A 22,985-nucleotide genomic window follows, 5' to 3' on the forward strand; every position below is an offset into this window, starting at 1 on the left:
TAGAGCTAGTTGAAGCAGCTCTGAATCATACATAATAGATTTCAGAAACCCTTCTTGGGTTGCAGTATGAAAAACTCAGCTGCGTGTTAAAACCACCATTTGGTCAAATATGTGATTAGTGTTAATTTTGGCCTGTTTCCCTTTATGTTGCTCAGGGCAGTGACTAGAAAAATAGTCTTGCCGTGTCATATCCTGCTGACATTTCTATCCAGTGAGGCCAATCTTTGTATAATGATAAGTTATCACTTCTTTCTAAGATGAGAAAATAGAGGCTGAGAGTGGTTCACAGAACCACTCGGAGTCACACCGAAGTCGCCTGAAGTCTAGGCTGACTCCCAGGTCCACAGCGTTTGTGGCTGTGGACCTGTAAATTGATTTTTTCCCCCTGCCCTCTGTCCCTGAGTTGTGGGAGATGATCTCTCACCCTCTGGAATCTACAGAGAGATAAGAGTGCCTGAGCTGCTCCTGCAGAGCCCCTTGGCTCACACCTGAGTTTATGTTAATGAGATGACTCAGGGGACAAGCTGGTCATCTATCAGAAGGGCCAGCCCTGTGACTGGCCCTGAAGCTTGGAATGTAGCCAACCTTCTCAGAAGAGGCAAGCTGGACTGAGGATTAAGTTCAGTCACGGGGCTGATGATGAATCAAGTCCAGTTGCACCTAATGAAACAGGAACACAGAGAACATAGAAGCCTGGCCCCCGAAGCTCAGCAGGCACCCTCCTTGAACACAGGGTCATGCCAACAGGGTAAATAGAGTTATCTTCATTTCACACGACTGAACAGAGAAGTGCACGGCGTGGAATACTCGGGCCTACACTGTACAGCTATCATTTTGCTGGCCCTGGCTTGCATGCTTCATAGTAAAGCCATTAATTAGCACAAACAAAAGTGCTTTCCTGAGTTCAGTGAATCATCCTTGTGGATTCTTGAACCCAGGGTATTATGGGGAAGCAAAGAACTGGTGACGATTTAGTCACAGGTGTCAGAGGCCTGAGAGACACTGCACTTACAACTGGCAGTGAGGCCAACGGTGTTGGGGACTGTGGCTTTCCGTAAGAGTCAATCTTGGAGTCTCTGTTGTCAGAGCTGCATTGCAGTATTCTGAGATGAAAGCACCCAGTGTCTGCTTGAAGGCCCTGGTGGTGAGAGAACACCGCAGCACTTGGTAAGATAACAAGACTTGTTTCCCTAACCCCATTTCCTTGGAGACAAGAGGCAGCTTTCACTCTACTCTAGTCTTACAAAATGACGTGGCCTTGGGGAGACTGCTTCAGACTGCAAGGCTTCTGTATCAGCAAGAAGACCTGTGATGTTTCTAGGCCCAAGACCTTCTCACCTTTGGAGGTCCCCTCTATTTCAACTCCTAGGTGTCACCTCAGGGATGTGGTGGCCCAGCATGCTGGCCCCTTTCTTCCAAGAAATTCTTGAATACTGATGTTGAGATTTTGTTCCAGTAAGGAAACTGATGTATGGGAAAACCCATAAGTAAGGGATTTGCATTATTTGGTCATTTGTATTGTTAGGATTCATACTTGTGGTGTGTCTTACTGTGTTTCAAAAATGCTGTGTCAAAGCCAACAGCGCCTTTTCTGTGGACACCCCTGTTCGGATATTTTAGCCATGGTCTTGTATGGTTATTTTTGGTCTATTTTGTTTTGCTTTCTCCTTCCTGGCTTAAAATAGACAAGGTCCCCCTGCCCCCACCCCCAATGGTCCTGTTAGCCATTAGTTTTTAGCTATGCTCAGACTAGTCCTGTTCAACAAAACCTTCTTAGGTCACCAGCTCCTAGAACGTGTGACTTCTCTAGGCACGTGATAGGGCCACCCTGGAAAGTAGGTTTCAAAGAAAAGAAAACTGTCATTACTTGGAGGGAGAGGTTCTACAAGAAAAGGGAATGAAACAAAAGAGTATGAAGAGTTGTGAAATCTCCCAAAATCTGTTTAACCTGGTCTGGCCCTGGGCTCTGCACTCTGTCACTAATGCGGGCTTGCTTATTAGAAGTTTAATGGTGGCGATAGTCCAGCCAAATAACTGACAGTAGCTTTCACTGAGGGTGTCAGCACCTCCCTGCCCCCTCGGTGAGGTCGAGCATGGAGTGTCAGCCTCAGTTTCGAAAGGAGACAGAGCAGGTGCTCAGAACTGACTAAAAGCCCCTGAGTTGGGTGCTTTCTTCCCCTGAGGCACTTCCAAATGTTAGCCTTCCTGTGGACTGCAGCGTTCAGAGTTCACCTTTCAAGACACAAGTGTGTGCTACAGCCCCGTGAGAGAGCGAGCGATGTAAGAATCCTTTTCAGGAGAGAGGAAACTCTCACCATGGAAGTCAGAGCTCTTAGGGTATAATCCCGGTGTCGTATTTATTTTTATTTTTTGTGTGTCTGTGTGTGTGCACTTGTGCATGCATGCTATTGGGTGTGTGTGTGGTATGTGTGTGTGTGTGTGTGTGTGTGTTCCTGTGCTTACCTGGTATATCCAGTGAGCCCCTGGGATTCTCCTATTTCTGCCTCCCAGGGCTGGCTGGATTCTTCTGTGGGCATTGGGATCTGAACTCACACTCTCATACTTGCCCAGTAAGCATTTTACCCATTGAGCTGTCTCTCCATTTCTTTGATAATGGGATTTTAAGTGACCTGAAATGTAAGTAACCAGCCTGCCAGTCCAGAGTTAATAAGATAAATAAGAGGGACTCACTCGAGAATGCCTGATTGTAGATCTGGTATTGTGGGGGAGACAGAGCCACTGGGTCAGTGAAGACCCTGTCCAAAATATCTGTGACTGTTGACCCTATTTAGATGGAAGAGCTGCTGCCAGGTCTAAGGGCCAAACCAGACCTTTCTTAGGCATATGCCTGGGACAGAGCTCTCTGTCCAATGGTGAGCACTTCATGAATGCATGCTGACCTGAATTCAGGGCCAGTTTCTCAACCTCTCTCAGCCTGGGTGTCCCTCTTGACCATTTTTCCTCACAACTCTTTTTCATTCACTTCTGTCAATGTTGCTCATAAAGGATGTACAGAGATGGGAGTGTGTGAGAGGAGGAGGGGCCAGGGAGGAGGGAGGGGCTAGAGAGAAGGGAGGGGCTAGAGGCCGCCAAGTGTGATTCTCAACCTCACCTACGGGCCTGCTTGTCTGTTTGTCACGTGTAAGGTCCAGCAACTGGTTCTTTGCCTCTTTCTCAGCCTGGGACCTGCAGAGTTCATCTTTCCTGCACCTGCTTGCATGAGCTGTGACCTGTGGTGTCATCCAGGCGAGTCTCCCGGTGCTCTCAGAACATTCTGGCATTGACACTTTGCTACAGTTTTTCCTAATGTTTCCTCATCCTCATCCCTTCTTTTTCTCTCCAAGTAGATTTATCTTTGCGGACTATTTTTAATCTCCCAAATCCCTAGCATAATGCGGAACAACACATAATTAATGGCCCTTTCTGGCTCATTCCGATGTTCATCTCATCTAAAAATATTTAACGAGCACTTGCTATTCAGAGCAGACGGTACAGCGTGAATGAGTACAATTTCTCTGAATAACTCATTTAGTAGTGGTTCGTTTAATTATTGCATCAACTCTGCTGCCCATTGATGCACTACTTTACCCAGAAGTAAACTAGGATCTAAAGATGCCAAACAACCTTCCGGAGCCTGTACCGCAGAGGCGCGGGGCAGCCTGCCACCAGTACCCTGAGCAGACATGCCCTGCCTCCTAATAGCGCCCTGGCTTTCCTGGGCTCTACTTTTTAGCAATAATAAAAAACAAAGGATGACGTTGATGATTTCAGATAGTGGCAGATGTTCTGAAGATAATAAAATGCAGTGACATACGTGGTCAAGGAGCTGGCTGAGAGATTACTCATAATATCAGGAAGAGCCCTTCTGGGAGACCACAGTCGCTGAGCCTTGCGTGGGTCTCAGAGGAAACCAGTGCTGTCTGCTCTGCTATGGGTAGGATATGGTGGAATGTGGCCCTCAAGTGTCTATGTTTTGGAAAAGATGTTTTCCCCCCCAACATGGCGATGCTGCAAAGTTGCGATACCTCATAGGAGGTCAACTTGGCACTGTCCCTGGTAGAGCATGAGACTGGTTTTGTGGAAACCTGACAGCAGAGTCGTTATAAAAAAATAAAGATAAGAAAAGAAGTGGGCAGCCCAGCCTGGCTGTTACCCTGGTTTTCTGTCCCCCTTATTCCCTATCCCAGCTGTGATGCCACCTGTGATGTGACACAGCCAAGGTGACCTTCACCAAGGTCAGCACCATACTGTTAAGAGTTTTAGTCTCTGAAGCTAGGGAGTAAACAAATCTCCTGTCTTTGTATTCCGCCTCAGTTACTTCATTATGGGGACAGAAACAGATGCCCACACCCACCCTATACAGAATGGTTCTGTGGAGGTTTCTTCTACCCCTTGAATAGTTCCCCAGCTGACAGTAGCAGGATGTCCTAACATTTCACACAATTCCTTGGAAATCATGTAAGATCCCACAGGCCAAAGGCTCAAATGCAGCAGAACTCCCGACTCCTGGTACTGGTTGCAAGTCCCAGGGTGTCATTGTTCTTCTGACCAGCTAGCTGTCAATAAAAGTTCCAGAACTCATTCTCTAGATTGGATTAATTTGCCATGACAGCTCACAGAAATTGGAGAAACATCTAATGAATTTGCTTATTGTAAAGGATATTATAAAGCGTGCACATAAAGAGGCAGACAGCAGAGCCATGTAAGACATGTGGGAGTGGGTATGTAGGTCTTGTATTGTATGTAGGCACGCTGTCCCTCCAGTCGCTTCCACATGGCCAAGCCATCTGGAAACTCACCAAACCTTGTTCTTTTGAGTTTTTATGGAGTTTTCATTAAGTCGGAATGATTGATGAAATTTTTGGCCATAGGTGAGCAATTCACTTTCATCTTCATCTCTAGATCAAGATTGAGGGCTAGAGCTGAAATTCCCTGGTCTCTAACCCTGCTTTCTACTTTCTGGGATCACTTCCATCTGGAAGGTGTTAAGGGCTCCCAGACTGCCACTCACCTCGTTGGCATACAAATAGTCACTCTTATCTCTTTGGAGATTGCCAGGGTCACAGGTGGGGTGTGTGTTGTTTAGTTTCACAGTATAACACTGAGGGAATGACTTGAGAGGGTGGTCAAACCCAGAGAGCCTTGGAATAGATCATTGATGTCTCACACCTCATCAACTGACTGTTCTTGCTGTGACTCACCTCTGCCTGCTTGGTGTTGTAGTAGGGCTTGGTTGAGTTTAAGGAGTGCTCCAGGGGGGTGGGGGTGGGGGAAAGACTAAAAGGATTAACCAATGAGCTTGCTTCCAAGAGGTTGGCAATTAATGTCATAAGCAAGAAGCCAGTCCCTTTAGTGTGGAAAGAAGAGCGACCCTGTGAGTCCCTGCCTTCAGGAGGTCTTCCACGCTGTACCATGTTGGACATGGCCTTCAGGGAATGAGCCCGGCAAGTCCTATGCTTCCAGAGGTGGAGTGCAAACAGGGTCAGGTTTCTGTTCTTCATCTCCTGGGCTGCAGGGATAGTTACTGGAATGGTTCTCCAGTAGCCTTGAGCTCATGTTGATAATCTACAATCCCAGCTCAGACCAGCAGGCTGTGTTGGTTGGACCATAATGCGGTCTACCAGATGAGGACACCCCAGCTTTTGACCTGTTACTATATCCTAGCACTACAACCACCACCTCCAGAGGTTTCCAGACCCTTTCTCCTATCTCTTAGTGTGAGTGGAGACCATGCCAGGTTTCAGTTTGACCTTGCAGAGCTCAGCTATTGTGGGTGATTTGACTTTGGTATGTGGCTGCAGAGGCAGTTCCTGCCTTCCCTTTCTGGCAGCTGATGGTTAATATACGTATCCTTGCTAACTATTCTTGCCAAATACAGACTTATAGCTCTGACTTACAGAAGCTGTTGCTATATACTTTTTATGGACTGAAAACATTAGCTAAAGAAAGCATTCCAAATTGTGACAGGAGCCGTGGAGCCTCTCCTCTCTCCCTGAGTTCCCCAGGCCAAAGCCCTTTGACCTGTAGATCATTCCAAAATCCATGGTTGTAAACGCTATTGTTTGAGTGTGGGGTTTCCTTCAAAACAAGTTGAGTGGCTTATGAATCTGTTCATCACCACAGGATTGGGTCCCAACCCCAGTCTCCATTGTAACCCTCGTCTTTTCCTCCCCTCTTCTGACCATAGATGACTTTTGATGACTTTCTCTGCATGTAATTTCCAGTGGGAATGCTTCACAGTAGAAGAATGTAGTCTCTTGAAGCTTGCCCTTGATGTCTCTAGAGATTTATTGGATTTTACTTAAATCCCATTGGGAGACATATTTTCACTGTGAAGTTGTGATATGTTTAATTTGGGGTCTAAGATAAATGTGGTCCTGGGCTAGAGGGATACATGGATAGTGAAGCAAGTTTTTCTTTTGTGCCATGGGCTGGTTTAATGAGTAGCTTTATCTGTTTGCTTAGCAATGTTTGATTATTTAAGCTTCTTCTGCCCTGAAAGGTAAAGAATATTTGCCCTGCCTTCAGAGAATTAAATGAGCAGCATAGAGTATGTGGCTCACTCTTGGGAAAAATATGGCTTTGTTTAATAGCACCACACTATTAATATTCTTCCTCTTCAGCTTTGCAGCGCCATCTCAGTGTGTCCCCCCCCTTCCCCTCTTGATTAACCAGAGAACTTAGGGTTTCCCAAACACACAAAAAGTCTCCAAGGAAAACAGTTCTTGGCTCAGAAAGATACCTCAGGGTGAGCTTGAGCCAGGTCTTGCCCATAATGAGGTTGAGGGGTTCTTCTGAGAAAGGATAACTTCTGTGAGTGCTGCCAGCGAGTAGAACTGCAGTTCTAGAAGGTTCTATATGCTTGCTTCTTATGGCTTGCCAGGTGGGTTAGGTAGCCTCCCACCCCCACTACCATCTCGACCTTGGACCATGTCTGGCTTGACTATAGGTAATGATATCCTCAGGTTGGCTCTCAGGAGCCTTGTCTTAGGTAGCCTACAAGTTCTGGTGTGACTCTTGAATAGTAGATATTCTAATATACAGACACACATAGGAAGAGAGTTAAACTGAGAAATAAAATGTAAAGCGGTTCTAAATTGGCTTGCTTGGGTTACATATTAGTCAGTTTTCTGTCATGATGACAAAAGACACAGTGCTGGATACTTTATAAAGAAAATATTGATTGTGTTCGTGTTTTTAGAAGTCAGGAGTGTGAGATCCAGTGCCCCTCTCTGTTGGGCCTCTGGTGAGGGCTTTGCTGTGGATAACATTTCAGCTGTGGAAGTATTCGCCAAAGAGATCAGATGTCGAGAGTGGAAGCCAGAGACTCTCAGGGCCTAGACCTGCTCTCAATGGTACCCACGTGGGTCATATAAGAACTGTGCTCACCCCTTCCAAGCCCAGCACCTGTTGACCTTACCATCTCCCACTATGCCCCACCTGTTAAAGGTTCTACCATCTGTCAACATCACCACCCTACAAAGCTCCTAGTATTTGAACTTTTGAGTCCTTGCTCAAAGCACATCCAAACCACAGCATGTTGCTATAACAAAACACCCCAGGCTGGGTAACTTAAGCAACAGGAATTAGCTCTCTCACAGCTAAAGGGCCCAAACTGTAAAACTTGTAAGCTTGGAGAAACCAGAACGTGACTGTCCTTTTACCTTCTCTTACCCGCTCCTTCACCCAACCTATTTCTTGTTGTGTGGATGGCAGGCATGCACATGTCACAATATAATGTCCATGTTAGATTGGGGGAAGGGGTGGAGCAGGAGGCAGAGGCCAGCTGCAGGTGCATGGGAAGGAGCCCGAGGCTGCTCCCCCTTGGAATCACACTGATTTGTGCAAAGCCTAAGCCGGTTCCTGGCACGGGACTCTGAGATCTTACAGTTTGAATCCGGGTCACATAAAAGTCATAAGCCCGAGAAAGCAGGCCCAGAGCGCTTTAATTGTCGTCGTTGTGGAAAGTTACATGACTGTCATCAGCTGTCGCTTCTGGCAGTGCTTTCTGTACTAATGTAAATAAATGAGCTAACAGGTTTAAAGAAGCAGCCTGTATTTACATACTTGTGAAGTAGCCTCAAACAATCTGCCTGTGCTATTCAAACACACACACACACACACACACACACACACACACACACACACACACACGCACGGCTTCCTCAGTGCAGACTGCTCATGAAGGCCTGAAGTCTGCCGGTTACGATGAGTAGCGGAAGCCCCCACCCCACCCCTTCGTGGGGTTTGACCTGAGCCCGCCTTTTTGATGAGAACAGGCTCTCCTCAGCAGGCTGAAGTTTAATCTCCAGCCATTTCTATAGCAGTTCTTTAAGGCATGGATTTGGGAGAGCCCCGGACTTCTTCAGAGGAGGGGAGAGTGAAGTGGAAGGGGCAGAAAGGAATCCCACATCCTCTGATAAAACACTCCAGAGTCACCATGTCTTGGAAGTCTTCCAAAGGAAGCTATATTTTCATTTTTTTTTTTATAAGTCATAAAGTCCTTCTGACTCAGTTCTACATTTTGTAGTTAAATATTTAGGCAAGCATTTTTTGGGTGTGTGTGTATATGTAACTGTATGTGTATATGTATATGTGAAGGTCAAAGGTTGACATTTTGTACATTTTGTGTCAATCACTCCACATTACTGAGACAGGTTCTCTTGCTGAACCTGATGCTCACCAACTTAGCTCTCTGTTTGCTAGCCAGGGAACTCTGGGGACCCTCCTGTCTCTGTCTCCCCAGTGCTGGGATTCAGGGCACCCAACCATGCTTCCTAGGGTCCTAGGGATCCAAACTCAGCTCCTCATGCTTGCAGAGTAAGGACTGTGTAGTGACCGAGCCATCACTCAACACCCCAGGCATGATTGTTTAAAAGCACATTCCTATTGAGGGTACTAATGATGCTATCAAAGACAACAGCTGAAGAATCATGAACAAAACATAAGCAGTTGGCCCCCTAACTGCTCATGGATGAGTCCATTACACCACAGATTTAGAAAGAAGCCTCTTACTAAGGGCACAGGAAATCAGGAGTGAGCAGTTACTGGTTTGGAGTCTCTCAGTGCGTTCATAGTCTGGGATAGCTTCTTTCCTGAAGGCTAGGGTTTGTTGGGTTTGGTTTTGTTTTCAACACACCCCATGATTCAGGCAGAGGAGTGGTAGGCACCAGGAGGGAAGAAGAAATACCCACGCTTAGATGACTGTGCAGACATATCTACTTCCTGTAAGCATATATGGCCTGTCATATTCTTTTGTCCAGCACAAGAATCCAAAGAAAAAATTCAGTGAGTTCCAAATTCAAACAAATTCTGGTATAGACTTACCAGATTTTTCCCCCTTCATCTCTAAATGTTATGAAATCCAACTGAGTCAGATTCATGGACACAAAGAAGAGAAATGACCTTTAGACCGAGGTCCAAAGATAGTTTGTGATGGGTTTTGTTTTTCTTTTTGAAATAGGATTTCATGTAGCTCAGGCTGGCCTTGACCTTTCTATATAACTGAGGCTGGCTTTGAAGTCTTGATCCTCCTACATCTAGGCTCCCCATTGTGAGGGCAAATATTAGGTAAACATGCCTGGCCATACATAGCATTTTTGAAGTGGCATCTACCTAGGATTTGTCACTAAAGTAGACAGGGAGAGAGATGTTTACTTTATGTCTTAGTGTTTGCAAATGGTTTTCATAAACTCAAGCCATAGCTCCATACTTCCCCTGTGACTCCTGTGGCACCATCTCAGGAAGTTCCATGCCCCCTGTAGGAGGTGGCTAGACCCATGTGCAAGGGTCTAAGAGTTCTTCTCCCCAAGAACCGAACTTCCACCAAAGCCATTAATCTGGAAATATAAACATGAAGCGATAAATTCAAAACTAGAATATTCTAGCATTGTTTTAGTTCAAAGTTACACACAGGCATGCATCTGGTTGCTGAAACTTACAGAGTAGTTCTGAGAAAAATTGTTATCATCTATTGGGTATATAGTATATAATAAATGCTTTGTATATGTAAATTGTATATTTTTGTTTACCCTTTCTATAGATTACCATTTCCTTAATGAACTGCATTTCTCACAGAAGTTTTTAATTGTTGGTGTGTGTGTGTGTGTGTGTGTGTGTGTGTGTGTGTGTGTGTGAAGTTCTGTTTCCTAATTTCCTATGTTCATTTGAGACAGAGTCTTATGTGGCCCAGGCAGAACTTGAACTCTGTAACACAGAATAGCTTTGAACTTCTGATCTTCCTGCCTCCACCTTTCAAGTCTTAGGATTATAAGTATGTGCCACTATACCCAGTTTATGTGGTGTTGGGTATTGAACCCAGGGCAGTGTAAGTTCTAGGTAAACCCTCTACCACCTGAGCATCTCCCTACCCCATCATCATCTTATTTCTGGAATTTCTAAAACCGTATATTATACTCTTACATATCATTTCTACACATACACACATACTTCTTCCATATAGTCTGAGCAAGTTTGTCAGGACTGCTTGCCAATCTGAGCTGTCTTCTCCCTTCCTTGGTTCCTCGGAAACAAACAGTCAGACAGAAAGGGCTAGCTAGAAAGAGAGAGAGAGAGAGAGAGAGAGAGAGAGAGAGAGAGAGAGANTTTTTTTGGTTTTTCGAGACGGTTTCTCTGTGTAGCCCTGGCTGTCCTGGAACTCACTTTGTAGACCAAACTGGCCTCGAACTCTGAAATCTGCCTACCTCTGCCTCCTGAGTGCTGGGATTAAAGGCGTGCCCCACCACCGCCCCAGCCTATCCTTTACTCTTGATAGTGCCTGTCTTAGTGTAAGTTAATTTTAATAAAGGCAACATTAGCTGTTCTCTGTTTCATGGGTCAGATCTTTGGCAATACATTCCTATACCAGAAATGTCTGCATTCTCTCCAGCATTGTCTTTTATGAGTTTTCTTGTTTTCCATTCTACACTTAAAACTATGGTTGAATTTGTATAATTTTTGTGAAGAGAACATGCTCTTTGTCAAGATTTATCTTTTGTGTTTTGAATGCAGATGTCCAATGTTTCCAGAACCATTGGTTGAGAGAGAGAGAGAGAGAGAGAGAGAGAGAGAGAGAGAGAGAGAGAGAGAGAGAGGAGAAAGAAGAGATTTCCTAGGAAGATGCAGCCCTCCTGCTTTGCATTCAAACTGGTTTTCAAGTCTAACCCCTTTGTCACCATGTCTTTTCATACACTGGGAATTTCGCAGTGAAGGCAGTCCACACTGGTTTGAAGAAGCCATCAGATGGTATATGTGCTAGAATATTCTTTACCTAGTACTGACCCACAAAACCACTGCACTCAGCCCCTTGCCTCCTTTCCTGTTTGCCTTGACCTTTCCTCCATCCCTTATGTGCTAGAAGACAGCACCTTCACCCTCTTCTCTCTTGCCAATATAGCTTCCCACAGGGCTGGATCCTAAGATAATTTAATTCATGCCTTCTGGTACTGAACTTGAAGTCACTTGTACTGTCAAACGGCCATTCTCATCTATGAGCTATGTGGATAAGTTCATAGGAAATGAAATGTACAAGCCCCTTTGATGGCTGTAGCGGCTGCTCCATGTACTTCTCATAGTATGGTGCTCTGCCCCCATCTCCGGACATGTCGGCCTTAGACACTTGACCTCAGCTAGGTCTTATTCTTTCGCCTTATCTTTGTGCCTACAGAACCTCAGAAGACTGTGTGATATATTATCATTTCCACTGGGGGAGCTACATAATATTTATTATATGCCAATAATTCTGACATTTGTGAGCTATATTATGTATAACGGTGTCTGTGTTGAAGTCTGTGGATGAATATGTCCGAATTACTGATGTGGGAACTGAGTTGCGGGTGTATTAAATAACCCACTGGAGGTGATGCAGACGGTGGGGGCTAGGACCGGACCGGGTTTTACTACAGACTTGCTTCAACCAGTCCCCGATCTTCACTACTGCCAATGCCCTGCCTGCCTGGGAACCCAGGCAGAAAAGCAAGGCCGTCACCAGTCATCCTTATCGCCAACAGCATTCTTGCAGCAAGTAGTAAGAGCGCCCTTTTAGAGTAGGCAGCACCCCCACCCTTCGGTAGATACTAATTCTGTCTGCTGACCGTCTTCTCCTTACACTTCTGGCTAAGGCTCACCTCCGAGCTTAGCATGAAGCCTGTGTCTGCAAGGGCTGTCCTGTAGAACACCCGCGTTTCCTGCTTATGGGTTAGGTATGTGAAGGTTCATTCTTTAGCCCCACAGCCAGAGAATCAGATCCCAGAAGGCACTGCGGCAGCTAGCAAGGACTGGAGCGGAAGTGTGGCTATGGAAAAGGGTTTCCCCACCAAACTGAGGGGCTGGCACTTCCAGAGGTTGCCATTGAACTCATCTGGTCTCTGCAGGTGGCATCCAGACCTTTTTTTTTTTTTTTTTTTTTTTTTGAGGGGGTGGGTGTTTCATGATTGTCATTTAAGCCCATGTACTTAAAGCCAAGAAAACCTGGTTTTGAGAAAAGGTTTGAAAATGTTTATTCTCTGCACTGTTGTACATAGCTCAAATATAGCTGCATAGATAACCACAAACTGTGTGTGCACAGGAAGCCTTCCCAGTTTGGAGTAGTGAGAGAGAGTTGAGGAGAAGGATAAAAACTATTTCACTTTTTAAAAACTCAGTTCCTGGCAAAAGCAGGAATTGCAATCTTCACTGGGAAAGCCAGTCCAGGTGAGAGAAAATCAGATCTGTTGTTCAGATGGGACCTGTTATTTACTTTTAGAAAGAATTGTGTTATTTATACTTTAAAACTTCTCAGGTAAATTGGCTCTTAGCTATTTCATAAATAAAAATTTAAGCTGGGAGTGATGGTATATCCTCAGGGTGGAGCCTGAGGCAGGAGAACTGCCATGAATTTGAGGCCACCTTGATCTACATAGTACCCAGCCAACCAGATCTATAAAGAAATATCCTTTTTCAAGAAAGACCAGTAAAATAAATAAATAAATATTAAACTGTGAAAATTCTAGAATGTTCACTTGCCAAAGTTTTTGTATGACATAAGGCTTTTCTTTTCTGGTTACTAATAAAGTGCTCATCATGTATCCCATATGGTTTCAGAGAACTTAATTTTGTTAACTTTGTTCTTAGAATAGTATTGTGTAGGCACTACTGTTTTCTCTCATTGGTAAGGGGAAACCGAGGAAGAGACACATGAGAAGCCTGCTTAGGATCTCATGGCAAGGGTTTGTCAGGGCAGGCTCAGCCTCCAGCAGCTTCTCCATTACTGGATGGAGTGTAGGTAGGGTCATGGTGCTGATGGCAGGTACAGTGGGTTGGGATGTATGGGATGCCATGTGCTGCATATGTAAACCTTCACACAGGTGTCCTCTACCCCAGCCCCGGGCATAGGCTGTATTATGTATGATTGACAGCAAACAGAACTTTCCTAAGGGAAAGGGATTCACATAGTGCCTTGGAGGCTGAGACCTCACTGGAGGCCGGGCCCATGTGTCTCCACCCGTCATTCTTCTACTCCAACCTCGCCAATGATGTTTTAATGATGCTTTTAGTGTGTGTGTGTGTGTGTGTGTGTGTGTGTGTGTGTGTCTGTGTCTGTGTGTATTTGGCTACTCTGGCTGGCCAGTGAGGTACCAGGAATCTCCCTGTCTTTTCCTCCCCAGTGCAAACATCACAGACATGTACTATTGTCCTTTGCTTTCTCAGGGATACTGGGGATTCAAACCCAGATCCTCGTGCTTGTGAAGTGGGCCCTTTACCGACTAAGCCATCTTCCCACTTCCCACCCCTTTGTAGTATTCTTCTGTAATCAGGCCAAACAAAATTAACCCTCCCCCCATTAGGTAATCGTTTGATAGGGTCTGAAGGGCCAAAAATGACCTCATGAGCTCCACTCTTACCTTCTGCTACTCCCAATCCCATACTCACCCCTAAGAGGAACAAATAACCCCTAGGCAGATCTCTCTGAAATATCCCTGTAAGATACTGCTATCTCATGCTGCCTTCGACTCCATCCAGGAGAGAGTCTCCGTTTCATTGTGACACTGTACATCACTCTTGTGTGAGGACGGATGCCTGGCATGAGCAGACTTAGCTGAAGGCTGTCTCTTCTGACCCTCAGTGAGAACTTCCTTGTCCAGCTGAGATGTTTCAGTCACATGAGGCCTCTCCCCTTTCTCTCCCTACAGACAGTAGTCCACAAGTGTCTTTCTCACATGGCTCAGACATATAATAACACACATCATTTCACATAGGCACACAGCACCCTATGGTAGAATCGTTCAGTGTGTCAGTCTCAGACTCTCTCTGATCCACCCCTCCCCCATGTTTTTTCCCCCATTAGGCAAATGGAAGGCCCCTTGCCACCTGTTAGCATTACGTCATTGGCTCCCCAGAACACAGTTGTACCCAAGGCCTTAAACAAAGTAGTTCTTCTTGTATTGTTTGCATTCAAAGCGCTGATATCATGCCAGCTGATGTCATTGTGTGTCTTTGTGCGAGTGCTATGGCAACTGGGCAGGTGGGGAGCCTCCGGCTGATGTCACTGGGGAAGGAGGGGCAGAGACTGAATTTTAAAAAGCTCTCTGCTGAGTTGTTTTGTGTCTGGGGGTGGGAGGGTGTTTTGGTATGCCTTTTATTTTTTATTTTTTCAAACTAGCTGCTTTAAGACAAATTACAGCTCGAACACACTAAATAAGAACTGAGCCGCCTCCTCCCCCTCCCAGCCTCTTCTTTTGAGTTTAGTTCCTCAGTCCTTCCTCCCATCTTACATGGAAAAAAGGTTGCAAGTGTCTTTTTCCTTCAGAGAGAAGTGAATTCGGTTCCCCTGGCAGGATCAGCATGGGGCTGTTAACTGGGGGCTTTGTGGAGCCCAGCAGATTGCCACACAGCTCCTTCCTGTGGCCTCTGTGGAGTTTGCCACAGTGACAGTGGGTAGTTTTACACTCTACTTGTGAAGTGTTCACTGGTGACGTGTTTTTCCTTGCGTCTTGCATTTTTCTTTGTCGTTGGAAGGCTCCCTTTGGGCTAGCCACCCGGCTATAATGATTTCACCACAGCAGACAACAGCAAGAGTGTAATTACAGAAATGAAGTCAAATGAAGCCAAAGCTCTGACATGCTCTCCTAAAACCATTTTTTGTTGCGTCCCTTGTCTCCTTTTTGACTGGTAGACTGGATACAGGATGACCCTCCCTCCCGAGTGGACTGTGAATTGTTGCCATTCCCTGCTGAAAGTATGACCTGTGTTCTGTTATACAGCTGGCTGTGTGCATCGGTTGGGGACACGCTGTGTTCAGGTCACCTGCTCTAGTGGTCAAAAGTGAGACTGGGGTTTGGAAGGATGTGGTGTCAGTTCAGAAGCTGGTGGACAAGTGAACTTCCTGTCCTGGTAGCAGAGCCTCACTCACTCTGTTCAGGCTTTGTGCTTTCAGCCTTAGGCCTTGGGACACGCAAGACCTCTGTGACTGGGAGGACGTCGCTTCCAGGAACTTCCCAGGGTCTCACCCTTTTCTAGAAGACCCCATGTGTCCCGTGCTCCTTTGGTGACCCCTTCCCAGGTTTCCTAGTGTCTCTCTCATATACGTAGTAGAATTTGAGCTCCACAATCCTTCAGGTTTGTCTGTGTATACATATGTGTAGCATAAGTGACAAACTCCGACCCATGCATTCCCTTAACCGTTCTTTTTGGCATGGCTAGGCTTTTTATTTTTTCCAGAAAGTTTTAAATTAGCTCTTTTTCCTTTAGCATTAAATAGAATCATTTTCTTTGATTTTATAGTTATTCCTTTAGTAGGTACATAACATCCCATGGATGTATTTAATAGTTTTATTTTTGGTATTTACTCAGTCTTTTCTTTCTTTTTTAAAAACTTACTGTTGTTGAGTGTATGTTCGAGGTGTTGTTTGTGTTTGTTTTGTGTGTGAGTGCGGAAGCCAGAGGCCAGCTTTGTGGAGTCAGTTCTCAGCTTCCACCATCAAACAGATGGTGTTGCGTGAACACCCCCACGTATCTGACTGCACAGCTGTGCCCGAGTGAGTTCCGGGAGTGACTCTGTACTTATGCAAGGCCATGTCCGCATGCTAAATTCGGGAAAACTGATGCAGCTTTAACCTCAAACCTTTAAGAGTTTCAAACCCAAGCCTTGGAGTTAGAGCGGAGCCTTGAGCTCGGAGTGTGCGCTATTAGATCCATCAGAGGTCACCGTTAATGGTTTAGTGTACCCACAATCCTCTAAAAGCTAAGTACAGGAAAATGGGCCACTCTCAGATGCCACTCTCCTGGAAGTCAGGATCTACAAATGTCAAGGACAGGACGTGTGTGGAAGAAGTCACTCTTCCAACCCTAACTTACCTTAGCCAAGCCTCCCTCTGTGTTTTCTACCTTTGGGTAGCTGCAGAAATAAGATAAATAGAAATAGCTTGTTCTTGCAGAGTGGCTGGGAGTTGGGAGTATGCTGAACACTTTATCTGTGTTTCTCTCTGTCTCGAACTCACACTCAGAGAAACATGCTTGTGCAACTCAGGTCAATAGTGCAAGCCGGATACTAGCCCGTGTAACCTGACTTTTCCACAAGCCCTGCTAGTAACCGCTCTGCCGCTGAGTGGACTTGTCCTTCTGTAAAGTGAGTCAGTCATAGAGGATACAAGACATGTGTGCACAGTGCCAGGAGACAAACAGAAGTCCTCTGTAGGGCGATATCATCCCTGATTTTCTCAACTCCCAAAGTACGAGTTCTATATAGGCCAGGGACCATATGTCTGTTAGACGCAAATCAGATTTTCAGTTGATGAAATTACGGGGTGCTGTGTGGAGCTTGTTCCCAGGCACCTTGGCCCAGTTTTGCAATAGGGAGCACAGTGCCCTCTGAAGTTGGCTCCAAAACAGACTTCTGGTTCTTGTTTTTGTTTTAGAAGTATTAAAGCACGTGCATAGCCACAGTGACACCCATTTCTATGGGGAAGCTGACATTTTTTACTCCCTTCTGTGGGCTTCACTCATTTGTGATTTCTGTGTTTTCCTTCCAGGGGGACTCAGTAGTTTTAAACAGAACCATGGAAACCTCTGTGACAACTCCCTCCAGCTCCAAGAGTGCCGGGAGGTGGGGGGTGGTGCATCTGCGGCCTCGAGCATGCTACCTCAGTCTGTCCCCACCACCCCTGACATCGAGAACGCAGAGCTGACGCCCATCCTGCCCTTCCTGTTCCTCGGCAATGAGCAGGATGCTCAGGACCTAGACACCATGCAGAGGCTCAACATCGGCTACGTCATCAATGTCACCACACACCTTCCTCTGTACCACTATGAGAAAGGCCTCTTCAACTACAAGAGGCTGCCAGCCACAGACAGCAACAAACAGAACCTGCGGCAGTACTTTGAAGAGGCCTTCGAATTCATTGGTAACTATCTCCCACAGCAGGGCGGGTGGGGAACTTCCTCTTGGTTCTCTCTTCCCCTCTACTTCTGGTTTTGATATAAGGTCCGATGTTTATTCCTATGTTAGGGAAAACAACAACAACAACAAGACAAAACCTACCTAATGCATAGTCCTTCCTGTTAGTCTCAGAACTACCTGGATAGGCATAGTTGAGATAATGAGCTTTCTGTTACCATCATTGAAACACCTGAGAGGTTGTCTTAAAGGGAGGAATTATCTGACTTCTGATCCTGGAGGTTTCAGGTCTTGGTGCTATTGATTCTGGGCCTGGGGTAAGACAGACACGAAGGGAAGGAGTCAAGGTCACCCGGAAAGTTCCTATACTCAGCTTCTCATCAGAAATGTCAAATGTCATCAGTGAGGCCTGTAGAGTACTGGTCTACCTCATGGCCCTTGGCAGCAGTGCTTCACTCCACACCTCCACATCCCTGATCCTCCATGCCATCATCTGGAAGGCAGGATTCCCAAGTAGTTCAAAATAGAGAGCATCAGAAAGTGGCAGGTTTCATATTAAAAGCTTGGGATGCCTGTGAGCACTGAACAACATTTTTGTGACATTTCTAGATTAAAACACATCCCCCAGGAAGTGTCCCCAGAGGAATGCAGGTCAATGATAAGGTAGAGGAAAAGGGAGTAAAGAGACTTGTCCCTTAGTTAAACCACCCACACTGGCTGCTTCCCAGTAGACAAAGAAACAAACAGGATGTAACTATCTCTCTCACCAGTCTGTAGGCAAGCTTGCTTCGAGAGACCCAAGAGTAATGCTTCAGGAAAGTCTCCCTTTGTCAACACTAAATGACCTCCCAAACCAAGGCCTTAGGACATGGTGGACGAGAATGAGTGAGGTGTCCACTGCCATGTTCTGTCTCACCCCATGAAGGCTACTGACTTTATGGTGACTAGGAAGGGAGGGACCAGGACAGCATATAGCCTTGAGTGGCACAGTGTCTGACCTACTTCCTCAGGCAAGCCTCTCTACCTTCTAACATTTTAGAAACCTTTGGAAGCAGTACCACCAGCTGGGGACCAAGCATTTGACACATGAGTCTGTGGGACCATTTCACATTCATATTAAAGCAATAATCATTCTCTTTGTCCAACATCTGTCAACTGGAAGTTCCTATCCTCCATCCTCCCATTAACAAAGATGCAATGGTGGAGGTTGCTACTTAGGTACTGTATGACCAGAAGATTCAAAGGGAGCGTGAAGAACTGCTCAGAACTATTCTTGCTGCCTACTCTATGTCCTCCAAGCCCTGAAGGAAGCACCAAGTAGAGACATGATATCACCTTAATTGTCCCCAAACCTTCACAGAGCAAATTGGTCAGCTTTATTCACCCAGCATAGGGGAAGAAATTTCTATTGGGCACTGTGAGTTATAGTGAGCCACAGTGTGTGGCTTCTTCACTTGAGGTCAAGGCAAAGGAAGCATAGAGAAAGGGCTGGCTCTGAAGAATTTTCTTCAGAAGCAGGCCAAGCTGTGGCAAGTTTCTCCTTTCACTTCATCCTTGAAGGGAAGAATGGAAGGATGGCATGAATTGTCTGTCATCTTCTACCAGAGTGATCTCAGTTCTTAAACACTGAGTGACAAGGACTGATGTTAGTGCCCATGAGAAGAAGGTACATGTTTTCTTTGACAATTTGTCTCCTGCTCAGAGAAGCAGGAAGGATCAAGCCCCTGAAAGAAAATTCTAGCCAAGTAGGCTCTAACCTCAGAAGGAAGCAATCACCAGCTCAGTGCTGAACTTAGCCTTTGTAGCCCTTGTAGCATTGTGGCTAGACTCAGGATGACTAGGACAAGAAGAGCAGGTGGCAGATGTTCAACATCATTTCCAACAGACTCCAGCCTTCATCAGCACAAAGAGGTAGCCCAATGCTCTCCACATTAGCGCCGTAAGTTGTCACAGGTCTCTGTCTCAGGAAGAAAACATCCATGGTTGTTGCAGAAAAAAAAAGTCACAAGTTTAGCACCCACCAGGGTGATGGGGCTTTTTTTTTTCCCCCAAATTGGCAGCTCTGAACTGTCTGTGTTCCTTTCCAGTTTGTCCTTCACAGCTCGGCCGTCCCATAGACACTCTGGCAGGACAGCCAGAGCGGTCTCCGAACTCAGAAGGAAGGGGACCTTTCCATATCAGGAATTCTAGTGTCAGGAAGGAACTGGGGGCTGGGAGGAGGCACAATGGGGAAAGTGTTTGCTGCGCAAGACTGAAGACCTGAGTTTGAATCCCGTGGAACCCATGGAAAGTCAGATGCAAGAGTACATGTCTGTAATGCCTTCTCTCCCGTGACAAGATAGGAGGCAGAGCGCCCCTAGACACTCACAGGACATCTAGCTTGGCATCCACAGCAGCACAGGAAATCCCATCTCAAAGGAGGTAGTAGGCAAGCCCCCACATTGACTTCCACGTGTGTGCTGCGACATGCCTATACCTGTGAAAACAGAGGACCTAGTGTTCTTGATTTCCGGCCAGGACTCTTTCCCGTGTTTACCATGCCTGCCCCACTGATTAGTTCCTAACACTGGGTACAAAGATGCCCTGGGTTCTTTATTCATAAAATCCGAGCCAAGCCTTGTATCCTGAGCAAGAAATGCTTGTCTCCAGGGCGATGAAGTTCTTAGTTACTTGAGGCTGTTATAAAAAAAGAGTCCCACCTGCTTCACTTCAGGTGGAGGAAGTTGGGAATTTGTTTTCCATTTAGTGAGTGGCATGGGATAGGCTTGTGCTAAGAGATTACAGCCATGGTGCTCACATTCCTTCTGGATTATTCAGGCTTACCTCCTCTTTTAGAAGAAAAACAAAACTAATGACAAGCAACATTTATTGAGCCTGCAGAACAACTCAGGGTCACGTGGGTGGGCATGGTTTTGTTCTCTGATTGGATAAACTGAAATTTTATAGTGTGGCTTTCAGGGGGCAAACAACAAGGTTCACAGTATAATAACATTCACCTGAGTTTAATGTAAACTAAGTAGTGTTCAGGTTTAGAGTTTAACAATGCCAGTTTAACCCCAGAATCAAATGACTTCATTTCCAAAGTTCCAGAGGCTGGCGAACTAGTGTCCTTTGCATTATTTAAGCAGGAAAACCGAAGTTCTGGGGTTCAGAGGACTCACAAGGTCACTCAGCTAGTGTGTTAGTGGAACAGACGGTCACACTCATGGTGCACCTCACTCATTCTCATCCACCATGTCCTAAGGCCTTGGTTTGGGAGGTCATTTAGTGTTGACAAAGGGAGACTTTCCTGAAGCATTACTCTTGGGTCTCTCGAAGCAAGCTTGCCTACAGACTGGTGAGAGAGATAGTTACATCCTGTTTGTTTCTTTGTCTACTGGGAAGCAGCCAGTGTGGGTGGTTTAACTAAGGGACAAGTCTCTTTACTCCCTTTTCCTCTACCTTATCATTGACCTGCATTCCTCTGGGGACACTTCCTGGGGGATGTGTTTTAATCTAGAAATGTCACAAAAAAAATGTTGTTCAGTGCTCACAGGCATCCCAAGCTTTTAATATGAAACCTGCCACTTTCTGATGCTCTCTATTTTGAGCTACTTGGGAATCCTGCCTTCCAGATGATGGCCATGGAGGACCAGGGTATGTAAAGGTGAGGAGTGAAACACTGCTGTTAAGGGCCATGAGGTAGACCAGTACTCTACAGGCCTCACTGACATTTGACGTTTCTGATCAGAAGCTGAGTATAGGAACTTTCCAGGTGACCTTGACTCACTCCCTTCTATGAAGTTTTAGTAAAACTCCATGCATTAAATGCTTGCTCTTATAGAGAACAATCTGTAGGATAAAGGCGTGTGTGTGTGTGTGTGTGTGTGTGCCTCTGTGTCTAGCATGTGGATGATACATTGCTAATAGCACTAGTTTTTATGAATCATGTAGTCATATAACCTGGAAAGTGGTATGAACATTGTTAATCAGAAAACCTGTATCACATGCCCATTTCTGTGCTCAGCAAAATCTCCATTCCTTCTTTCCTCCTTTCCTAATAACTTTTTCTTCCCTTTATGCCAGTGTTATGATTTTAGAGAAAATAGAAAAGGAACAAGGTTGTCCTGAAAGAGGTCTGATAACATTTGTGGCAGGCTCAGTAGCTTGTTTCTCCTGAGTGTGTCCTGTTGTAGGTACAGCTCTGTCTCCCCATCTCCCGTGACATGTGCTGTTTCCACAGATGACATCCTTGCTTTATCTTCTCTCTAAATGTAGAGCTGTAGGGGACTGGGAACATGGCTCAACAGTGAAGCTCTAACGACACAAGCATGGGAATGGAGGCTATGATCACCAGAACCCATGTAAAAGCCACAAAGCTATAACAGCTTGCCTGGAATCCCATGGCATGAGGGACTGAAATGGGGTGCCCCAGAGCAAGCTGACCAGATCTCCCGATCCAGCAAGAGATGCTGCATCATGTAACATGGAGGGAGATCAAGTAGACACATGATACTGAACATGGCCTTCCACCAACACATGTGAACATGCATCTGCACTTATGCAAACATGCATCCACACACACACACACACACACACACACACACACCCTTCCCCCTCAAAACAATGAAGGGCAAATGAGATGACTCAGTGAATAAAAAAAAGTGACTTGCTGCCAAGACTGACAACCTGAGTTCAATCTCTACCAACTTATATTGAGGAAAGACAGAACTGACGCTTGCCAGTTGTCTGTTGACCTCCCTATGCACACTGTGGCATGTGTACCACCCCTGATTTTTTTTTCTAATAATTTAAGAAAATGCAAACCAACAGCTCCTGATTCCTGATTGTGGCCAATCCTATAGCTGGAGATTTGAATATGTAGGATCCATCGGTACATCATGCTTTGGAACCATTGGAATCCATTCTCTCTGTGCAAAAGGAACCACTGTTGACTCAGGCACAAGTTAAGTTCCCTCTGTCCCCCTTTCTTACTGCCTGTCTCTGTGTCCCACAGAGGAAGCTCACCAGTGTGGGAAGGGACTTCTCATCCACTGCCAGGCCGGCGTTTCCCGATCCGCCACCATCGTTATTGCCTACTTGATGAAGCACACACGGATGACCATGACTGACGCTTACAAATTCGTCAAAGGCAAACGACCAATTATTTCCCCGAACCTCAACTTCATGGGGCAGTTGCTGGAATTTGAGGAAGACCTAAACAATGGCGTGACACCAAGAATCCTTACACCAAAGCTGATGGGCATGGAGACGGTCGTGTGACCATGGGCAGGCCGGAAAGGGCTGTGCTCTCTCAGGAGACGAACAGGAGGGAAGGTGGATTCTAGCTTGTCTTTCTCTTCTTCTCTTCTCTTCTCTTCTCTTCTCTTCTCTTCTCTTCTCTTCTCTTCTCTTCTCTTCTCTTCTCTTCTCTTCTCTTCTCTTCTTCTTCTCTCTCTNTCTTCTCTTCTCTTCTCTTCTCTTCTCTTCTCTTCTCTTCTCTACTCTTCGCTTATTTTTTTTTTTTTTTTTTTTTTTTTTTTTTTTTTTTTTTTTTTTTAGGTCGGGAGTGTTTGTGAAAGGAAACAAACCTGTCTAAAGACTCTATTTTTCATAAGTGTAAGAAGACTGTAAC

General features: G+C 45.7%; 1 protein-coding gene across 2 annotated transcripts in view; it reads left to right on the plus strand.

Moving 5' to 3' along the window:
- Positions 1-22,746, plus strand: part of Dusp10 (dual specificity phosphatase 10) — a 39,703-nt gene extending 16,957 nt beyond the window's left edge. For both annotated transcript variants that reach the window (XM_021198685.2, XM_029538865.1), the window contains exons 3-4: positions 17,007-17,378; positions 22,368-22,746. In XM_021198685.2, the coding sequence (XP_021054344.1) occupies positions 17,007-17,378; positions 22,368-22,633 (638 nt within the window). In that variant the 3' untranslated portion in view covers positions 22,634-22,746. The remainder of the gene's footprint in view (positions 1-17,006; positions 17,379-22,367) is intronic.
- The last annotated feature ends 239 nt before the right edge of the window (positions 22,747-22,985 follow it).

This window comes from Mus pahari, chromosome 5 (assembly GCF_900095145.1).
Source record: "Mus pahari chromosome 5, PAHARI_EIJ_v1.1, whole genome shotgun sequence".
Taxonomy (NCBI): Eukaryota; Metazoa; Chordata; class Mammalia; order Rodentia; family Muridae; genus Mus; species Mus pahari.